At 44.3% G+C, this 17,247-nt stretch overlaps 1 protein-coding gene across 4 annotated transcripts in view; it reads left to right on the top strand.

The window, feature by feature from the left end:
* The window catches only part of NRG2 (neuregulin 2), a 194,119-nt gene that overhangs the window by 105,207 nt on the left and 71,665 nt on the right, over positions 1-17,247 (top strand). For all 4 annotated transcript variants that reach the window (XM_077310089.1, XM_077310090.1, XM_077310088.1 and 1 more), the window contains one exon: positions 14,678-14,796. In XM_077310089.1, coding sequence (XP_077166204.1) covers positions 14,678-14,796 — 119 coding nt within the window. The remainder of the gene's footprint in view (positions 1-14,677; positions 14,797-17,247) is intronic.

The raw sequence follows: 17,247 nt of genomic DNA, 5'->3' as shown, positions 1-17,247 counted from the left end.
CGCTGCTTCCCAGGTCCAGACAGGAGAAGATTTTCTCCACATGAGGCCGCCAGAATGGAAGACCGCTGCCGTGCTTCGTGGTGGTGGTGGTTGTGGGGGATTTTCTATTTTCACAAAGGTGGGATTGCATTACAACACAATCCCACCTTCATGAAAATAATTTTAAAAAATGCCCCAGTTGGATCTGCACCGCCATGAAGCACCCCAGAACCAACTGGGGCAATTTTGTCCCTTCCAGGATGCCATAGGCAAGGGGGAAACTGGGCTTGGAAGGTTTGACTCTTCTCCTTCCACATGGGCCTGTCCTGAGATAGGCCTCTATGGCCCCCGTGGGAGCAAAAGGAAATACGGAAATATCCATGTTCCTTTGCTGGAGGGCCTAACGTGGGCCAGGGATGAGACAGTGCCAACGTCATGTGGAAGTGGGGATTAGTCCTGCTTCCATACAAGTACTTTCCTGGCCCCTTTTCCCCATGCAGAAAAGGTCTGTGTGAGGCATGATGCTGGACTTGATGGGCCATTGGTGTCATCCAGAAGGGACCAGCTTGGTGTACTGGTTAGGAGCACAGACTTCTAATTTGGTAAACCGGGTTTGATTCCCCGCTCCTCCCCCACATACAGCCAACTGGGTGACCTTAGGCTTGCCACAGCACAGATATAGCTGTTCTGACTGAGCAGGAATATCAGGGCTCTCTCAGACTCACCTCCCTCACAGGGTGTCTGTTGTGAGGAGAGGAAAGGGAAGGCGGGTAGATTCCAGGTAGAGAAAAGAGAAAATATAAGAACCAACTTCTTCTTCTTCTTCTTCTTCTTCTTCTTCTTCTTCTTCTTCTTCTTCTTCTTCTTCTTCTTCTTCCACCACCTTCTTATGTGGCAAAATAGTCTCCTTCATTATTTTGAAATAGCTATATTATGGATTTTTTAAAAAAGATCAGAAAACGTTTTGCTAGAGGGCAGATCACAACTAAGGATGAGGGGAGCAGGAGCCTGAACGTGGACTTATTTGTTTGTTTTGCAAGGGTGAAAAAAATAATTATTTTCAGTCCTGTTGGTGCTTGATATTGTAATAGCACCACTAACGGATCAGTTCTCTTTAAACAAATTAAACAAACAGTAGGATTGGAAAAAGGAAATGAGATCAGGAAACTGTTAATTAAATGGCCCATTACATTAATGATGCTTGTGTTTTGGTGGTAAGGGAAGTGTCAATTGGTGCAGTGGTTAAGAGCAGCGGCTTCTAATCTAGCGAGCAGGGTTTGATTTCCCACTCCTCCTCCACGTGCAGCTAGCTGGGCGACCTTTGGCTTGTCACTGCACTGATAATGCTGTTCTCACAGATCAGTCCTGTTAGGCAATCTCAGCTTCACCCACCTCACAGTGGGTCTGTTGTGGACAGAGGAAAGGGAAGGCGACTGTAAGCGACTTTGAAACTCCTCCAGGTAGAGAAAAGCGGCATATAAGAACTAACTCTTTTTCTTCTTGATGTGGGGATAAATGTTTGTGTGTGGAAGGCACAGGAGCAGACTGGGAAGGGCAAACAGCCCTGGAAGAAGCTAGACAGAGTGATGGGTGAGGCCTGACTATGGCCAGTGAAAGGTCTGAGTCAAGAGGTCCCAGGGCATGAACAGAGTTTCTGGGGCTTGGCTTTGCTCCGTTCTCACCATTCCTGGGCACCAAGGCAATGGCATTTCCCCGTAGTTTAAATGGGCCATTCACCCTAAGTGGAAACTACGGTGAAATCTCATGTATGTCACTTAGAAAAAGGGTCAAGCGGAACTTCCTGAAAGGGATTAGCCTGTAGTAGAAAGTAACATGCCCCAAATTGACTAGAACAATGCCCTCTTGGCGAAGATGGACAAAGCAAATATTTTGTCAGCTCCCCCCCCCCCCGTGCAGATATATGATTTGCTAAACAGGTGAAGGGACAAGAGCTCTCTTTAACTCCTCCGCGGCTGAAAGTTGCGAATACAACAGGGAATGGAGACAGGCCAAGCCAGCAGGCTTCCCTGACCGGCTTACTCTGGGCAGATCTTCAGTAACCCTTTTGCAGCGAGGGTGGCCCCCGCAGGATGGTAATGGGGAGAGTGTTCTATATTAAGTGCCATAATTATCATTCCGCTTCCATCTGACAGCTGAGGATTAGCAGTGCTAAAAATATAAATAAAGATCCCAGTGTAGAACGGACTAAGCCAGGAGCATCCAGGGTTTCAGCTGGAAGGAGAGAAGAAGAGCTGGATTGTTGGACCCTGCTTTTCACTACCTGGAGCTGTCTCCAAGTGGCTTACAATTGCCTCCCCTTACTCGCTCCACAGCAGACACCTTGTGAGGGAGGTAGGCGATGTTGAGAATGCTTTGAGAGAACTGTGACTAGCCGAAGCTCAGCCAGAAGGCCTCATAAGTCTCCAAGGGGCTTAAAATCACCTTCCCAGAGAGCTCTGCGGGAATTGTGACTGACTCAGAGCCACCCAGCAGGCTGTGGGTGGAGGAAGAGTGAGAAATCAGACCCAGTTCTCCAGATTAGAGGCCACCACTCTTAAACCCACACCAAGGACTAGGCTCGATGGGGGCAGGGAGCTGGAAAGAAGAGAGACACATCTGCTGGGCTGCAGCAGCCACTTGCACAGAGAGAGCTAAGAAGGACTCGGATAGACATATGCTGCTGTTTGTTCTATGTTTGCAAAATTCATGTCCTGCCTTTCTGCCGTCACAAAGGCCACCAAGGCCACTAACAAATTAAAACGCATGTGATAAAATTACATTTTAAAACCGCGAGCCAGCTGCAGTTCTCTCAGAACTCTCTCAGCCCCACCCACCTCACAAGCTGCTTGTTGTGGGGAAAAGAAGGAGATTGTAAACTGCTTTGAGACTCCTCAAGGGAGAGACAAGCAGAGTATAAAAAAACAACTTGTCTTTCCCTCCTGCTTCTTCAAAATCAACCCCCACTGAACACAAAAATAAAAACAATGAAAGACAAGAGTTATTAGAATACATAAAAACACACGTCTGCAATTAAAACATTGGTTAGGAAGGAGGAACCACGAGGGGAATGCCAAAGGAAAACCAAAAAGTTTACACTTGCTAGCAGATGAGCAGAAACAGACTGACAAATCTCCATGGAGAGAGAGAGTTCCAGATCTTTGGTCCCATCACTTATAAGGCCCTGTCCTGGGTTGCCACCTGCCTGATCTCCAAAGCTGTGGGCACCTGAAGCAGGACTTCTGAAGACAACTTTTGTGGTTGGGCTGATTCATAAAGGTCTAGGCATGTTGGTTCAGGTATGTTGACCCCAATCTACACCAGGCTTTGAAGGTCAACATCAACACATTGAATTTTTCCCGGAAACAGATTGGGAATAGCGATGTGTGCCTCGGCTCAGACCCCCACAGCAATCACCGAAGCCCGAGGCGGTGCGTAGGAGGGCAGCGCCACGGCACAGAGAGCAGGGGTGGCAGCAGCTGCTGCCACCCCTGTTCTCCCTGCCGTGGCGCTGGCCTCCTACACACCGCCTCGGGCTTCAGTGATCGCCGAGGTAGCCAAGCTGAGCCGAGGCACACATCCCTAATTGGGAGTTAGCTTGGGTGGGCCAAGGGATACGGTCCCTACAGCCCAATCCACTCAGCATCCTGGCTGCAACATTCAGTACCAATTGATGTTTCCAAACACTTCTCAAGGACAGCCTCACGTAGAACGCATTGCAGTGATCTGATCTAGCTGTCTTCGGGGAATGCTCCACAGTGGCCAGATCTTTTTCGCCCATCAAGGCCACAACTGACTAACCATCTGGACTTGGTAAAAGGAGCTCCCGGCCACAACTGCTGCTGTCATGTTCTGTGAAAGGGGGTGCAGCCCCATCCATTAGAGGTGATACCTTAAATCCCAGGTCAGACCTCCTGCCCACCAGTAACAGGAGAGGTGCTAGCTTGACTTGGAGCAAAATGATCATGGTATGTTGTCGGTGGCCTACGTGTACCCAGCACTGAGGGTCTCCAGCCCTGTAAACATGACGAAGAGCTGAAAAGCAGCAGTGATATATATTTCATATATATATATATAAAACTCTGTTTAGGATTGCACTGCTATTTGCTGTAACACCTTTCTATGTCTGGTGTGAATTAGAGGTACAGGATAGGGATACCAGACCCCCCTTTGGCATTGCTCTCCCTGATTTGTGGGTTTCAAAACATGAGGGGAAATCCCCCCTCCAAACAACTGTTTTTGTGGTGATTGTTATCCCCCCCCCCCCCGGCACTTTCCCTTACCCGCACTGAGACCGGGAAGGTCCAGTGTGCTGATGTCACCTGGAAGTTTGTCGGGGATGACGCTCTGGGTTTTGGACAAAACGTATGGTTCAGGACCAGTTTTTTACCATAGAGTTTTCCCAAACACCAGGGCGTTGTCCCCAATATCTCTGATGTGTCACTTCCGAGTGTCATCAGCACACTGGATGCTCTTCTGGGTTTGAGTAACAGCGTTAATATTGCTGAAGTCTTACCGTTGTGTAATGCTATTTTTTTTACGTTATGCACAACGTCGTACACAATCTGCAACACTCCTGCAACACTCCCGTAAAAATCGCTTCTTTGTAGCGCTTTTCGGGGGAATCCACAAAAGTGGATTACCCCTAATCCATAAAAGTGGATTCCCCCTAAGAAAACGCTAGACTCTTGAGAACAACCTGCAACACATCTGAAAAAGACATGGGCATTCTCAATATAGCGGTAGCAAGCCTGTCCCTCCCTAATCTCTCACACCCGAGCTTCCGGCGTCGCGATCTCCATTTTTTCCCCTTTAAACCGGCAAAAGCAACGAATAAGCGATGCTTGTTTGGCTGAAATCTCTCCACAAGCAATTGTCTGTAAAGTTTCTGAGCACAATACAGCCCCCTGTTTGACACTGCCCATAATTTCGACCAGAAATTGCACCCGGGGGGGGGGGGTTAACTTTAAGAGCATGTAAACAATTAAGCACCAGATCCTACGCCAGCGATAAAGGTCTTTCTGATACATCGAATGAACAAATATGTGTTGCTACAGGTATTTTCGGGTTTTTAAAAAACAGTTTTTAAAGGGAAGAACAGACACAACAGTTAATTTGCTGTTCTGTTTGATTGACGGCCAGGGGCAAGAGGAAGCGCAGAAAAATATCGCTTCTTTTGTTGCGATTTCGGCAAGACCGGAAACTTGTGCGTTACGAGAACAGTGCTAGTGGGAGAGCCTTTTAAACGAGAAAAATGGCTGTGTGCGTTACCGAGACCTGCCGCTATTGATTGCAGCGCTTTTCAATAGCGCTCAGATTTACCTACATTGGTGGTTGTGCGGAATGGCCCCCAGTTTTTCTCCGCCCTGACAGAGAAAAGGAAGGACAATCCTCTTCCCTTCCTCTCCACAGGAGGCCTAATAAAAGAAGGGATGAATCATTTGAATGAATTTTAGTGTGATGCACATTTAAAACTTTAGAACATTTTTGTAGAGTGATTTTACAAGCTGGTTTTCATGCAAGTTTTTATGGGTAAACCGTTATTAAAAAAATAAGAAACAAGTAGAGGCCCTTGTAAGTTTTCTCAATCATACACCGCTGGTTCCTTTAACCAGGGAATATGTCCCCTTTCATTCGTGTCAGAAATACTAAGAGTTATCAGAACAAAGTTTGAGTCCAGTGGCTCCTTTAAGACCAATAAAGATTTAGTCTAGCTATAGGACTTCTTGTGCAGGCACACTTTGTGGTTCTTAAAGGTGCCACTAGACTCCAATTTCGTTCTGTTGCTTTGGACCAGGGGTAGTCAAACTATGGCCCTCGAGATGTCCATGGACTACAATTCCCATGAGCTTCCAGGGGCTTCCAGGGGCTCATGGGAATTGTAGTCCATGGACATCTGGAGGGCCGCAGTTTGACTAACCCTACTTTGGACTAACACAGCGACCTATCTGAATCTATCTTTAAGGCTCATCGGTCGCTTAAGAAAGAGAGGGATAAATGGTGTCCTCCTCAGCCTTTCCCCATTTGTTTCCCAGTGCTCCGGATGAGCTGAGGGTCATGCCCTTCTGCCAGCTGTTTGATGGTAAAGAACAGGGGTGGCGAAAACGTGGCTCTCCAGATATCCATGAACTACAATTCCCATGAGCCATTGAGCTTCTGGGAATTATCATCCATGGACATCTGGAGAGCCACAGGTTGGCCACCCCTTGTATGGAAAGTTATAAGAGGCATCTGATTAGTTCCCCATTGTATTTGGCAAAATTTGCCCTTGACCTAAATACTTTTGTGTATGGAGGAGAGGGATCCATTTATATATACAATCATCTACTGAATGGGCCTGCTAGCTATATTTTTATCTTTCTTTATTCCTTAGAGCAGTGGTCCCCAACCCCCGGTCCAGGGACCAGTACCGGTCCGTGTATCAGTCGGTACCGGGCCGCAGCTCCTCCTCGTCCTCCTCCCTGGTTGCTGCCTCGGGGGCTGCCCTGCCACTCTGCTGCTGGCTCACCTTTGGTGCTCTCCGGTGGCCGCCATGGCTGGGGCTCCCCCTTGGCAGGGCACTGCGCAGTTGCTGCTGGCGGTGCCCCCCAGCGGGCGGTGGGAAGTCAGGGGCGCTGGTGGGAAAGCAAGTGGAGCAGGGGCTCAGGCGGTGGCAACATCCCTCAGCAAAAGACTAACCCCCCCGAGCCTCAGTAAAATTGTCAAGCGTTGACCGGTCCCTGGTGATAAAAAGGTTGGGGACCACTGCCTTTGAGCACCTGTTTTGTCCCAAATGCCTCTTCCTAGCATGTAATGATATGACATTTTATCAAATATACTCCCTGCTACCACCTTGGTATCTTTGCCATGCCTAAAATGGCCTTTTAAAAATCAGTTCTACTGTGTTGCCTTGAAGTCACTGTTGTGTAGGGCCTAGATCCGTAGTTAGGGCCCTTATACTGCAAGCCTTAACATGATGCAGATTTGAGAGTTACCTCTAATTTGCAAGACATTCTGCTTATGCAGCATTGGGCATCAAGAGCATAAACAGATTTGCAGGTAATACTGGCAGGCGTGCAAAAAGTTGCCCCTTGTTTTCTAGAAAAGGTTTTCCTTTTCTCCTGTGACTTGCTAACTGAACCCAAAAACTCTGAATCATTCTTCTGTGTTTGCTTAAGTACTGACAAGTTCTGAAATTAATGCCATACAGTAATTGCTAATGAGTATTAATGTTTTCTCAGATATTTCTGTTTGTAATAAATCTGCACATGCTAAATTCTCCAGGTGACAAATAAGAAAAATGAGAAGCTTAAGCTCTTCCAGCCCAAAGTAATTCCAAGGCAAACACTGTAGCACAGGGGATGTCAAACTGCGGCCCTCCAGATGTCCATGGACTACAATTCCCATGAGCCCCTGCTAGCATTTGTCGGCAGGGGCTCATGGGAATTGTAGTCCATGGACATCTGGAGGGCAGCAGTTTGACTACCCCTGCAAATCACAATCAGGCTTTTAAGTCACAGCAAGTACCCTGTTGCTACCGGTTACAGCAGGCTTTGTCAACCAGGGTTTCATGAAACCCCGGGGTTTCTTCACGGTCCTGGAAGGGTTTCCCAAATAGGTGGGAGTTTATTAATTTTTATATATTTTTTAAATTTGTTAAACATTTATTGTGTGATCAATCTTTATTTTATAGTCATTTAGACCAAAATTTCAGATGTACTACGATACAATTGCAATTTATAAAAAGGTAAGGTGATACATAAAGAAAGGTTAGAAATGCATCAGCAGTAAAACCTCATAACTTTTAAACCATAAAAGTCAACATTTAAAAAAGCATTAAATACCATTGACTATTTTACAAAAACAGAATGAGACATGAAATCAGTAAAACTATTAAAACTGTTAAAATACAAAACAAAAAACAAGATTAAGAGATGTACCATAAAACCTGTACCAAAAGAGACGTACCAAAAAACATAAGAAATTCTGTGGACCTATCAGCAAAGTTATAATGGCTATACATCAGTGACCCAATCTTTTCTAGTTCTTAAAGCGAGCCATGCAAATTTTGCGTGATAGGCCCATAAATGGTCATGTTGACCTGCCCACCCCCATTGGCCAATGATGGGCCTGGAGGGTGTGGAAAATGACCTTCAAAATTCATCCAACCCACTGGAACAGATTCTCCAAATTCACACAAATTTGTATTGTTGTATAGGTTAGTGTAAAACCCATCAGGCCAAGCTCCATGTTGATAGCACTGCGAAGTCACATTCCAATCTATGTACGAAAACTAGTAGAAGAGCAATTAGAATGTTTAGAAAGATTCAGTATCGTTGAGAAGATTCAAGGGCCCACTCCTTCCTTCCTTCCTTCCTTCCTTCCTTCCTTCCTTCCTTCCTTCCTTCCTTCCTTCCTTCCTTCCTTCCTTCCTTCCTTCCTGTCCTGTCCTGTCCTGTCCTGTCCTGTCCTGTCCCGTCCCGTCCTGTCTCATCTGTTTTTGGGCAGATTATAGCATATTTAAAATTACATAAAATACTAAATACAGTCTAAAACCAGATTTAAATTAAAATTACAGAATAAGTTAGATTCTAATATTGCCTGTACAAAGTCCTGTTCTGGGATTGGCGAGGGCATGCTGTAACTTCAACCGATTGGTGGATGTGAATGCAGGCAGAGAGGTCTAAGATATCTGATTTCAGCTCTTGTTAGACCTTGAATGGAACAGTCCAGGTTTGCAAGCCTAGCAGAACTGTCCTAAGTGGCTGTTTCCAAACCCAAACAACCAGGAAAAATCCTAGTGTTTTTAAAAACTCAGTTTAGTTGCAATCTGACATTAAATTTTGAAATGTGTGAATACAACAAGAGAAAATGAGATTTTGGGGAGGATATGCTTGTCTGCTGAGGGATATCTTAATGAAAAGAAAGTGGCAGGCATATAGGGAGCAGCAGATCCAAGTATTTCATCTGAACATAGACATTTACTTGGCCTTGCAACATTATATGGGCATTTCATCCATTGCCTTGACAGGAACTCACCAGCAAGAATAAAACATGGGCAAGGATGACTGAACATCCAACTAGACTTGAGACATACGTAATAGACAGTTAATAGCTATTGTATTAACCTGGTCTGAGAACCTTGATTAAAAGGGGTTCAAATGGAATTCTACAGTTGAAAGTGGCAGTTAGAACTGTTGAGTTCAATGAAGAAGGGAGTTAAGCAGAACAAATGATCAAGATTGGCTCCTGAATTAGAAAAATCGGACTAGTAGACCTTCCCTGAGGGAAGGAGCTCCCAGTACAAGTTATCCTGAGGGAAGTAGCTTCTAGTATCAAGTTTTTAAAAAGGAAAATTGGAACTTTATGTATGTTCCTGCCTTTACGAACTTAAGTAATTTGAGACAAAGAAAATTATGCCTGTTTATTTAAGCAGTGACTGCCAAGAGATGTCTCTCCATAATTATAAAGAACTGTCTGTAGAACCCAACAGCTACTTTATTGTGACAAACTATCTATTGTTTATAATGATACAGTTACCTCATTCCTTTTGCCTGCTCACCTGCCAAGTTCCAAATCTGATACCTACCTGTCCATTTCCCCATAAAAGTGAATGAAGTCATTTGGTTTGTATTACTATCAGCCTCTATTGTGCCATAATCTGACACAAACAATTTTTCATCGTTTCAATTATCTAGGCTGTGTCAGTGCATATCTATGTGTATTTAAACAACTGGGTTGAACAAACAGGAAAACTAAGAAGAAAAAGGATTGTCCAACTAAGAAAAGAAAAAGGAGAAAAAGGAAACATTATAACACATTCTCCATTGATATAATAAATTGCATATTTTGTCTTTATCCTCATTGCCAAAGAAACATACAAGGAGTGATCAATATACCGAGGGTCTTCTTAAGTAAACAGAGTACAACTTTATTCAGAATACAGTAACTTGAAATGGGCAGAAGAAACTGAGGTCTACTAGAGTTCTTCATAACAGCTTGCCTAGCATTGCTCTGTAGAAGATAAAAGCAAAGTAAAACCAAGCCTAGAACTTCACCAGATTCTCATTGCCTGGAATGGTCTATTTCTGAGCTGGAAAACTGAAGACCCATAAATGAATAAGGACTTCATTATAATCTTTGCGATCATCACTTCCATCTCAGGGAGGAAGTTTGATAGCCAGTGTGTATACCAAAAGCATCCCTAATCTGTCTCAGTTATTCAAGTTCAAGATTTTGGTTTTTACCTTTAAGGCTATACGCGGCTTGGGTCCTGCCTATCTGAGGGACTGCTTATCTGCCTATGCCCCCTGCAGGGCTCTGTGGGTCTGAATCTGCTGGTTGTCCCAGGCCCCTGGGACATTTGCTTGGCCTTGACCAGGGCCAGGGCCTTCTTGAATGAGTTCCCAGAAGAGCTAAGGGCCCTGATGGAGCTATCAAGGTTCCACACAGCCTACAAAATGGAGGTCATCCACCAGGTGTTTGGTTGAGGCTGGGGGGGAATGCCCGGACTTACGAACTGGGATCCTGCCCAAACATTAAGTGTTGTATATCTGGTGCAGAAGATCCAAGCCTGGGTGAGATTTGCTTATGTAGATACTGCAGTAGATACAAATGGCTGGAGTAGGGGGCAAATTGTTGATTTTTTACCGCCATCTGTAGAATTATGCTTATGATAAATGTTGTTGTATGGAATTTGGGCTTTTGAGTTTTATGGGGTTTTATGGGGCATGCTATTTTACTCTTGTAAGTCACCTCGGTGATTTAGTCAAGAGAGGTGGGATACAAATCAAATTATAAATAAAATAAAAATAAATGCTAGGAAGGCATGTATAATCTGAATACCATAGACTTGGGTGTAACTCTGTTGGAAAGTGGACTGCAAAATGCATCTTCAATTCTCCAGTACATATTTTTAAATGCCTGATAAGATTGTGAATTAACAGCATAGATTGGCCAGTGATTTTCTGCAGGTGGGCAAAAAATCAAGAGTTAAATTGAAAACTCTCCAGGGAAAACAGAGGTGGTCAGATTCCACATATATGATTATATTGTGCCACAATACAGTATGATCATGCAGTAAGACTAGCACATGCAACAGAATTATTACAGGACAACAGGGAATCTACTTTTACTATCCTAAAACATGCCCCAGTTAAAGTCCTATCACAATCCTTGGTCCTACCATGCATGAATAAACTCCAACGTCAGCATTCTTAAAGATTCAAACAATTCAAAACATTCCACACAAAACTTTGCCTCCCCAAGAGTAAATTCAAATGTTGCGACCTTTGACCCTGTGGTATCTGAACCTACCTTTACAGCAATTTTTTCCTTTTATAACTTAACTCAGTTTTCCAGTGAGGAACTCCCAAATTTGAATTTGGTTGCCCACCATGCTGCCATTTTGTATTGTCAGTGTTGCATGTTTGCCCCACCGGTTGCCCTCCCCCTCCCCCCTCTTGTTTTCCCCTGAGCAATCTGATATATTTTTTAAAGTATAATGTTGATTGCATTACCACACAGTTTTTAAAACTATTATAATAGAGCAATGTTTTAATATTGGGACACACAGGCAGTGAGATGTCATGTAGCCTTTCTTTCTTTCTTTCTTTCTTTCTTTCTTTCTTTCTTTCTTTCTTTCTTTCTTTCTTTCTTTCTTTCTTTCTTTCTTTCTTTCTTTCTTTCTTTCTTTCTTTCCTTCCTTCCTTCCTTCCTTCCTTCCTTCCTTCCTTCCTTCCTTCCTTCCTTCCTTCCTTCCTTCCTTTCCCTTTCCTAACCTTCCCTAACTTTCTCTTCCATTCCTTTCCTGAGCCCTTTCTTCTCTGTCTTTTTTCGGTCGGTAGGTTTTGACGCCATGCACTTGTATTGATGATGACTATTTGGCCATCGTTGTCCTTCATTCTCCCCTCCCTTTCCCCTTCCCCTGTCACTCCTGGTGTATTTTCTTTTTTTCCAATGTTATGATGTTATAACATTGCTGCATTTGCAAAAAAAGGGAGGTTCCATCACTGATTAAATATACAAGGAAGCATTTATGCCAATAAAGGTGCTTTGAGTCTTGAGACCTGAGAGGGTGGAGCTGTAATCACAAGGTCTCTCTTTACTTTTTAGGATGAGGCTTTCTCAACCAGGGTTTTGTGAAACCCCGGGGTTTCTTGATGGAGTTTCATGAATTGGTGGGAGTTAATTAAATTTTAATATTTTTAATTAGTTAAACATTTATCAGGTGATATGATCATGTATGGTCATGGTGACCCACCCACCCCTCCCAAAATGGCCAATGATGGGCCTCGAGGGGGTGGGAAGGGGAGGGGCCCCGGATAGGTGTATACACAGCTATACTTCCCAACCATATTCTGCACAGTTTTGCCACTTCTGGGGTTTCTCAAAGCCTGAAGAATGTTTCAGGAGTTTCAGGAGCAGTAAAAAGGTTGAGAAAGTCTGGTTTAGATGATATCCATACCATTGAGAAGTTTGTTGATTTATTTTAGTTACAAAGTTTAATGAATGCTCTTGGGTTTTAGATGCTAGAAATGAGTTGATATTTTCTTTGATTGGAAAAAATAATTCTCTCTGGAGGCCAGTGTATCACAGTTACTAAGTGACAAAGGACAACAATCACTTTGAAGGTCACAAAATATTTGATAGCTGTGGTAGCTCCTTGGAACTTTAATTTCTGTTAGTGTTTTAGTTGTGCTTTCCTGTTCATGGTGTTGGTTAAAGGATCGCGAATACAAAGCAAGTCACAAGATTTGGATACCCTGCCTTTTTGCCTTGATAAGGGTCATCATGGCGGCTGACAGATTTTTAAAAATGCATAATAAAATCACATCTTAAAAACCATTAAAACCAACAAAAACACATGGTTTAAACAAGAGCTAAACTAGAAAATCAATGTAAAAACATAAAATCAACAAAACGTGTGGGATGGATGGAAGGATCACTGAATTCAGTTCTAACAGAGACTATCATGTTGGACATTATTATTATTTATGCATTTGTCATGTGGCATGTGTGGTTTTTAGTTAGGAGATCCGAGAATTGTCTGGCAGCCAGGCGAGAGATGTTCAGAGGTGGTTTACCATCGCTCTCCTCCAAGCGTTTCTTGGAGGAGGTCTCCCATCCATATACTAGTTGTACCTGCTTTCTGTATAATTTCTGTTCTTGCGGGCTTTAGCTGTGTTGCTGTTACTTCTGCAAATGATGCTGGCTTCCTTTTGATCTTTTGAAATACAACTTATTAGACTAGAACTATTCACTAGCTTGGCCAATACTGTGGAAGTCAGAATACCTTGGCTGCTGCTTCTCATGAGTGCTTGTCTGAATTTCTCTTGCTGAAAACGGTTAACCGTGCTTCTACGTCTTAAGGGTGTGTGATTTCTATGCACGGTGAATGTTATCTAACTCCCAGCTGCTGTTTGTATTAAAAGACCTTTTCCATTTCCAATTTCCTCAAGCTAAATGAGCTTAGGATTGTTTTCAGTGATGATGGGCTGCATAATGAAATAAACTCTAGGATGTAGCAATTACCAGAATGTCTAATCATCCACTTTTCTATCCATTTATTTCCCCCTCCCCAAACTGCTTGCGCAGCTGCCTGGCGCCACTGGGCAGGGGAGTTGTCCTTTTCAATGAAAGCCGCTAGAGTAGAGGGGAAAACTCCTTACTTGTGAACTGGCCTGTTCTGTCACTAATTAGAAGCAGGCAGGGGCAAGTCTGCCTTGCTTGAGAAGGAGACAGATCTTGGAGAGGGGGGTGGAGACATTTCCTACTGTTCAGTTTACCTCCTGCGAAATAAAATTCCAATAAGAAAGCCAAAGGTTTGAGTGATCATAATAACGCCTCTGTCATCTCGTGCTGGTGTAGTGTGCTACAGTAGCCCTGGTTGACAGAGGAATCCTTATTATCTGGGACTGAAGTCAAGTTACCCAGATTCATGGTCTGCCTCTTCCCTTTTATCCTGATTTCTGATTCTCTCAAAATTGGGTACATTCTTGTTAACAAATCTGCTTTAATGTCAGACCTTTACCGTTTCCACACTGGAGGCTTTGCGCCAGGCTGCAGACTGGATTTTGAGCTGGGCCAGGTTGCCTCGCCTCTTCTCGCTCCAACATGGGAGAGCATTTGGCCTGGTGCCCCTTGTCCACCCCAGATTTGTGCTCCCGCGCGGGAGCAAGTGCAGAAACGGTACTTGTAAGCCCCTCAACATCTGAAGCAAATGAGTTGCCCCTTCAGGATAACAGAACTTCCACCTTTGACGCGGCAGCCCTGCTCCTTTCCTGGTGGCAAAGGCTCTTCCTCAGACCCCATCACCTCCCGGACTGACACTTGGAGGCGCCAATCAGGATCCGCTTCGTGGCTCCTGATTGGCCCCTTTGAGTTTTTATCCCAGACTTGTCCCGCCTCATTCTCCTCCCACATTGTCCTTAGTGCTTTATTACTACTGCTCCCATGGAGAGGTTTACAGATTTTATGAAATCTCCTAGGAATTTTTTGTTGGCATCAGTACTTGTTGCATAGCATGATTGGTTTTCTCTCAGCAACCAGCAGTGTGACATGTTCCATTTTCATTGCTACATTCAGGGCATTTGCATATACATCAAATGCTGAAATTTAACAGCAATCAAATCACATGAATTGGTGAATCTCAGTTTAAATGGCCCTCTTCCCACATAGGCCACAATTCAAGTCTTTGTCTTTCTGTCTCTTTATTTTGCAGAAAAAATTCCAGATTGCAGCTGAATAGGGTGAGAGTGGAAGATGCAGGGGAATATAGTTGTGAAGCCGAGAACGAGATGGGCAGAGACTCAGTCAAAGGCACCATCAGTGTGAGAAGTGGTAAGTTGGGAGTTATAAGCAGAGTTGAACCAAAGTCGTTTAATTGGGATTATTTGTTTTCCTGTATGGAACCTGGGAGCATTTCCAGCCAAGTCTGGCAAAGTGTCCTTTTGTATCCCCTCAGCGAGAAAGAACTCCACCACTACTTTAGCGATTGTGCAGGATCTATACAAAAATATAGAAAATAAATACCTAAGTAATCCGCATTCTTGCTCTGCTCCCATAGGCAGGCAACGGCAGACCACCTCTGAATGTCTCTTACCTGGCAGCCAGACAATCTTAGGATCCCTTGGCTATATTATTATTAATAATAATAATTACATTTATTCCCCACCCTATTTCTGGGGACTCAGGGCAAATTACATCACAAGTAGAATTACATACAAAAATAGAATACACAATAGAGATACAATATACAGATGATTTTTTAAATCAAATTAATAAATCGTATACTTCACAGTCTTAACATTAAATTTGAAACCAGCCAGTTGCCTGGTTCTCTCTACTGATGGGAAAGGAGAGGGGGGGGGAGTAAGGGAGGGAGTCATTTTGGTGGTTAGGAGTGCGGACTTCTAATCTGGCAAGCTGGATTTGATTCCACACTCCTCCCCCACATTCAGCCAGCTGGGTGACCTTGGGCTCACCAAAGCCTTGATAAAGGTGTTCTGACTGAGTAGTAATATTGAGGTTCTCTCAGCCCCACCTACCTCACAGGGTGTCTGTTGTGGGAAGAGGAAAGGGAAGACAATTGGAAGCCACTTTGTGATTCCTGGGTAGAGAAAAGCGGCATATAAGATCCAAATCTTCTTCTTCAGTAATAGCAGGGCTCTCTCAGCCCCGCCTCCCTCACAGGGTGTCTGTTGCGGGGAGAGGAAAGGGAGTAAGCCACTTTAAGACTCCTTTGGGTAGAGAAAAGCGGCATATAAGAACCAACTCTTCTTCTTCTTCTTCTTCTTCTTCTTCTTCTTCTTCTTCTTCGGGGAGGGACATGTAGGCTAGCACATTTCTGATGTTGTTTTTAGGCCTCAACTGTAGGCGTGATGGAACAATTCTGTCTTGCAAACCATGTGAAACCATTCACAGTACTGCAGGGCTCTATTATTCTATAACTCTATGATTCTATGATCTCACTTGGAAGAGCGTTCCACGTACCATATGACCAACAAAATATAAATAAATAATTGTGTCCTGCTTTCAGGATAAGGGCAGTGTTCAGGACTTAAACCACTGGTTCTCAACCTTCCTCATGCCACGACTGTTTAATCCAGTTCCTCATGCTGTGGTGACCCCCAACCATAAAATGATGCAAGTGTTCTTTCACAGAAATTAAACCAAAACTGACCAATGGCGTAAAGATCCATTGTTCATGATTGTATATAAATTGTTTTTTCCCCCAGGGTTTCTCAGTTGAGTTCTGCCTCATGTCCCACCATGTTGATCTCTCTCTTTTCTGCTACTCCAGACAGATGAACGCTCTATCTTGATCAACCCCGCAAGGCTGTTGTGTAGATGGCACACCTCCGGCCAAGCTGCTTGCCTGCTGTGACCCCTGTGAAAGGGTCGTTCGACCCCAAAGGGATCCCAGCCCCCAGGTTGAGAACCATTGACTTAAATGAAAAAGAAAAATGTTGCCTGTTAGCAGGAGTGTTTTAAGGACTTGTGGGGCTTGTGGCTCGAGAGCCTGTTTAAGGATTTGCAGGGCCCTATCAGAGCACATTTGTGGCAGGAGCAGCCAGCCTGGGGCAGAGGGACCCCCAACCCGCAGTGGAAAGGGGTGTTATTCTGAGTGTCCTTTAAGAGGGAAAAGGGGTGAGAAGAGAGGCTATGGCCCTGATCCATGGGGAGGGAGGCACTCCATGGGGCCTCTGGAAGTGCGGGGCCCGTAGAACATGCTGCATGTGCTACATGGGTAAACGGGCTCTGCCTGTTGTTTTTCCCCATATATTATGACATAGGAAAACTGGAAACTTACACAAATTCCCATCAATTCTGCTCTTGATTTAAATCATTTTATTTCTCTGTAGCCAGTCAGGCTTGTTGCCTGTGGTGAGAACTGATCAATATCGTTCCGGCATAAATTTTGACCTCAAGAATAGGGCATTTGTCTTGGGATGCTGCAAATTTCTCTATGAACCTCTCCAGCTGGGGAACTGACCTTGTTCGACCCTCACAATCAGACTGCGAGTCTATCAGGGACATGCTCGGATTGCATCAAGCTACTTGAACAGCTGCCAAACAAATTTGCAGCTGCCTTTTGGTTAGAAGCTGACTCCTAGTTGATTGGAGAGATCAGCTGGGAGTTCTTGTCCACCCAGCGACCTTAGCAAAGTAGCTTCACAGTAATGTTGCAAATGGGACCTTTTCTTCCCCTCCAAGTTGGGCAGGGGCAAAAGTCCTTTTAATGTCTGCATTGCAAAATGAAGAGGTGAAATAGTGGATTTCTCTCCTTTT

This window comes from Paroedura picta, chromosome 14, assembly GCF_049243985.1.
Source record: "Paroedura picta isolate Pp20150507F chromosome 14, Ppicta_v3.0, whole genome shotgun sequence".
In the NCBI taxonomy this organism is placed as follows: Eukaryota; Metazoa; Chordata; class Lepidosauria; order Squamata; family Gekkonidae; genus Paroedura; species Paroedura picta.
The sequence above is the reverse complement of the archived record's forward strand: the minus strand, read 5'-3'. Positions and strand labels throughout refer to the sequence as shown.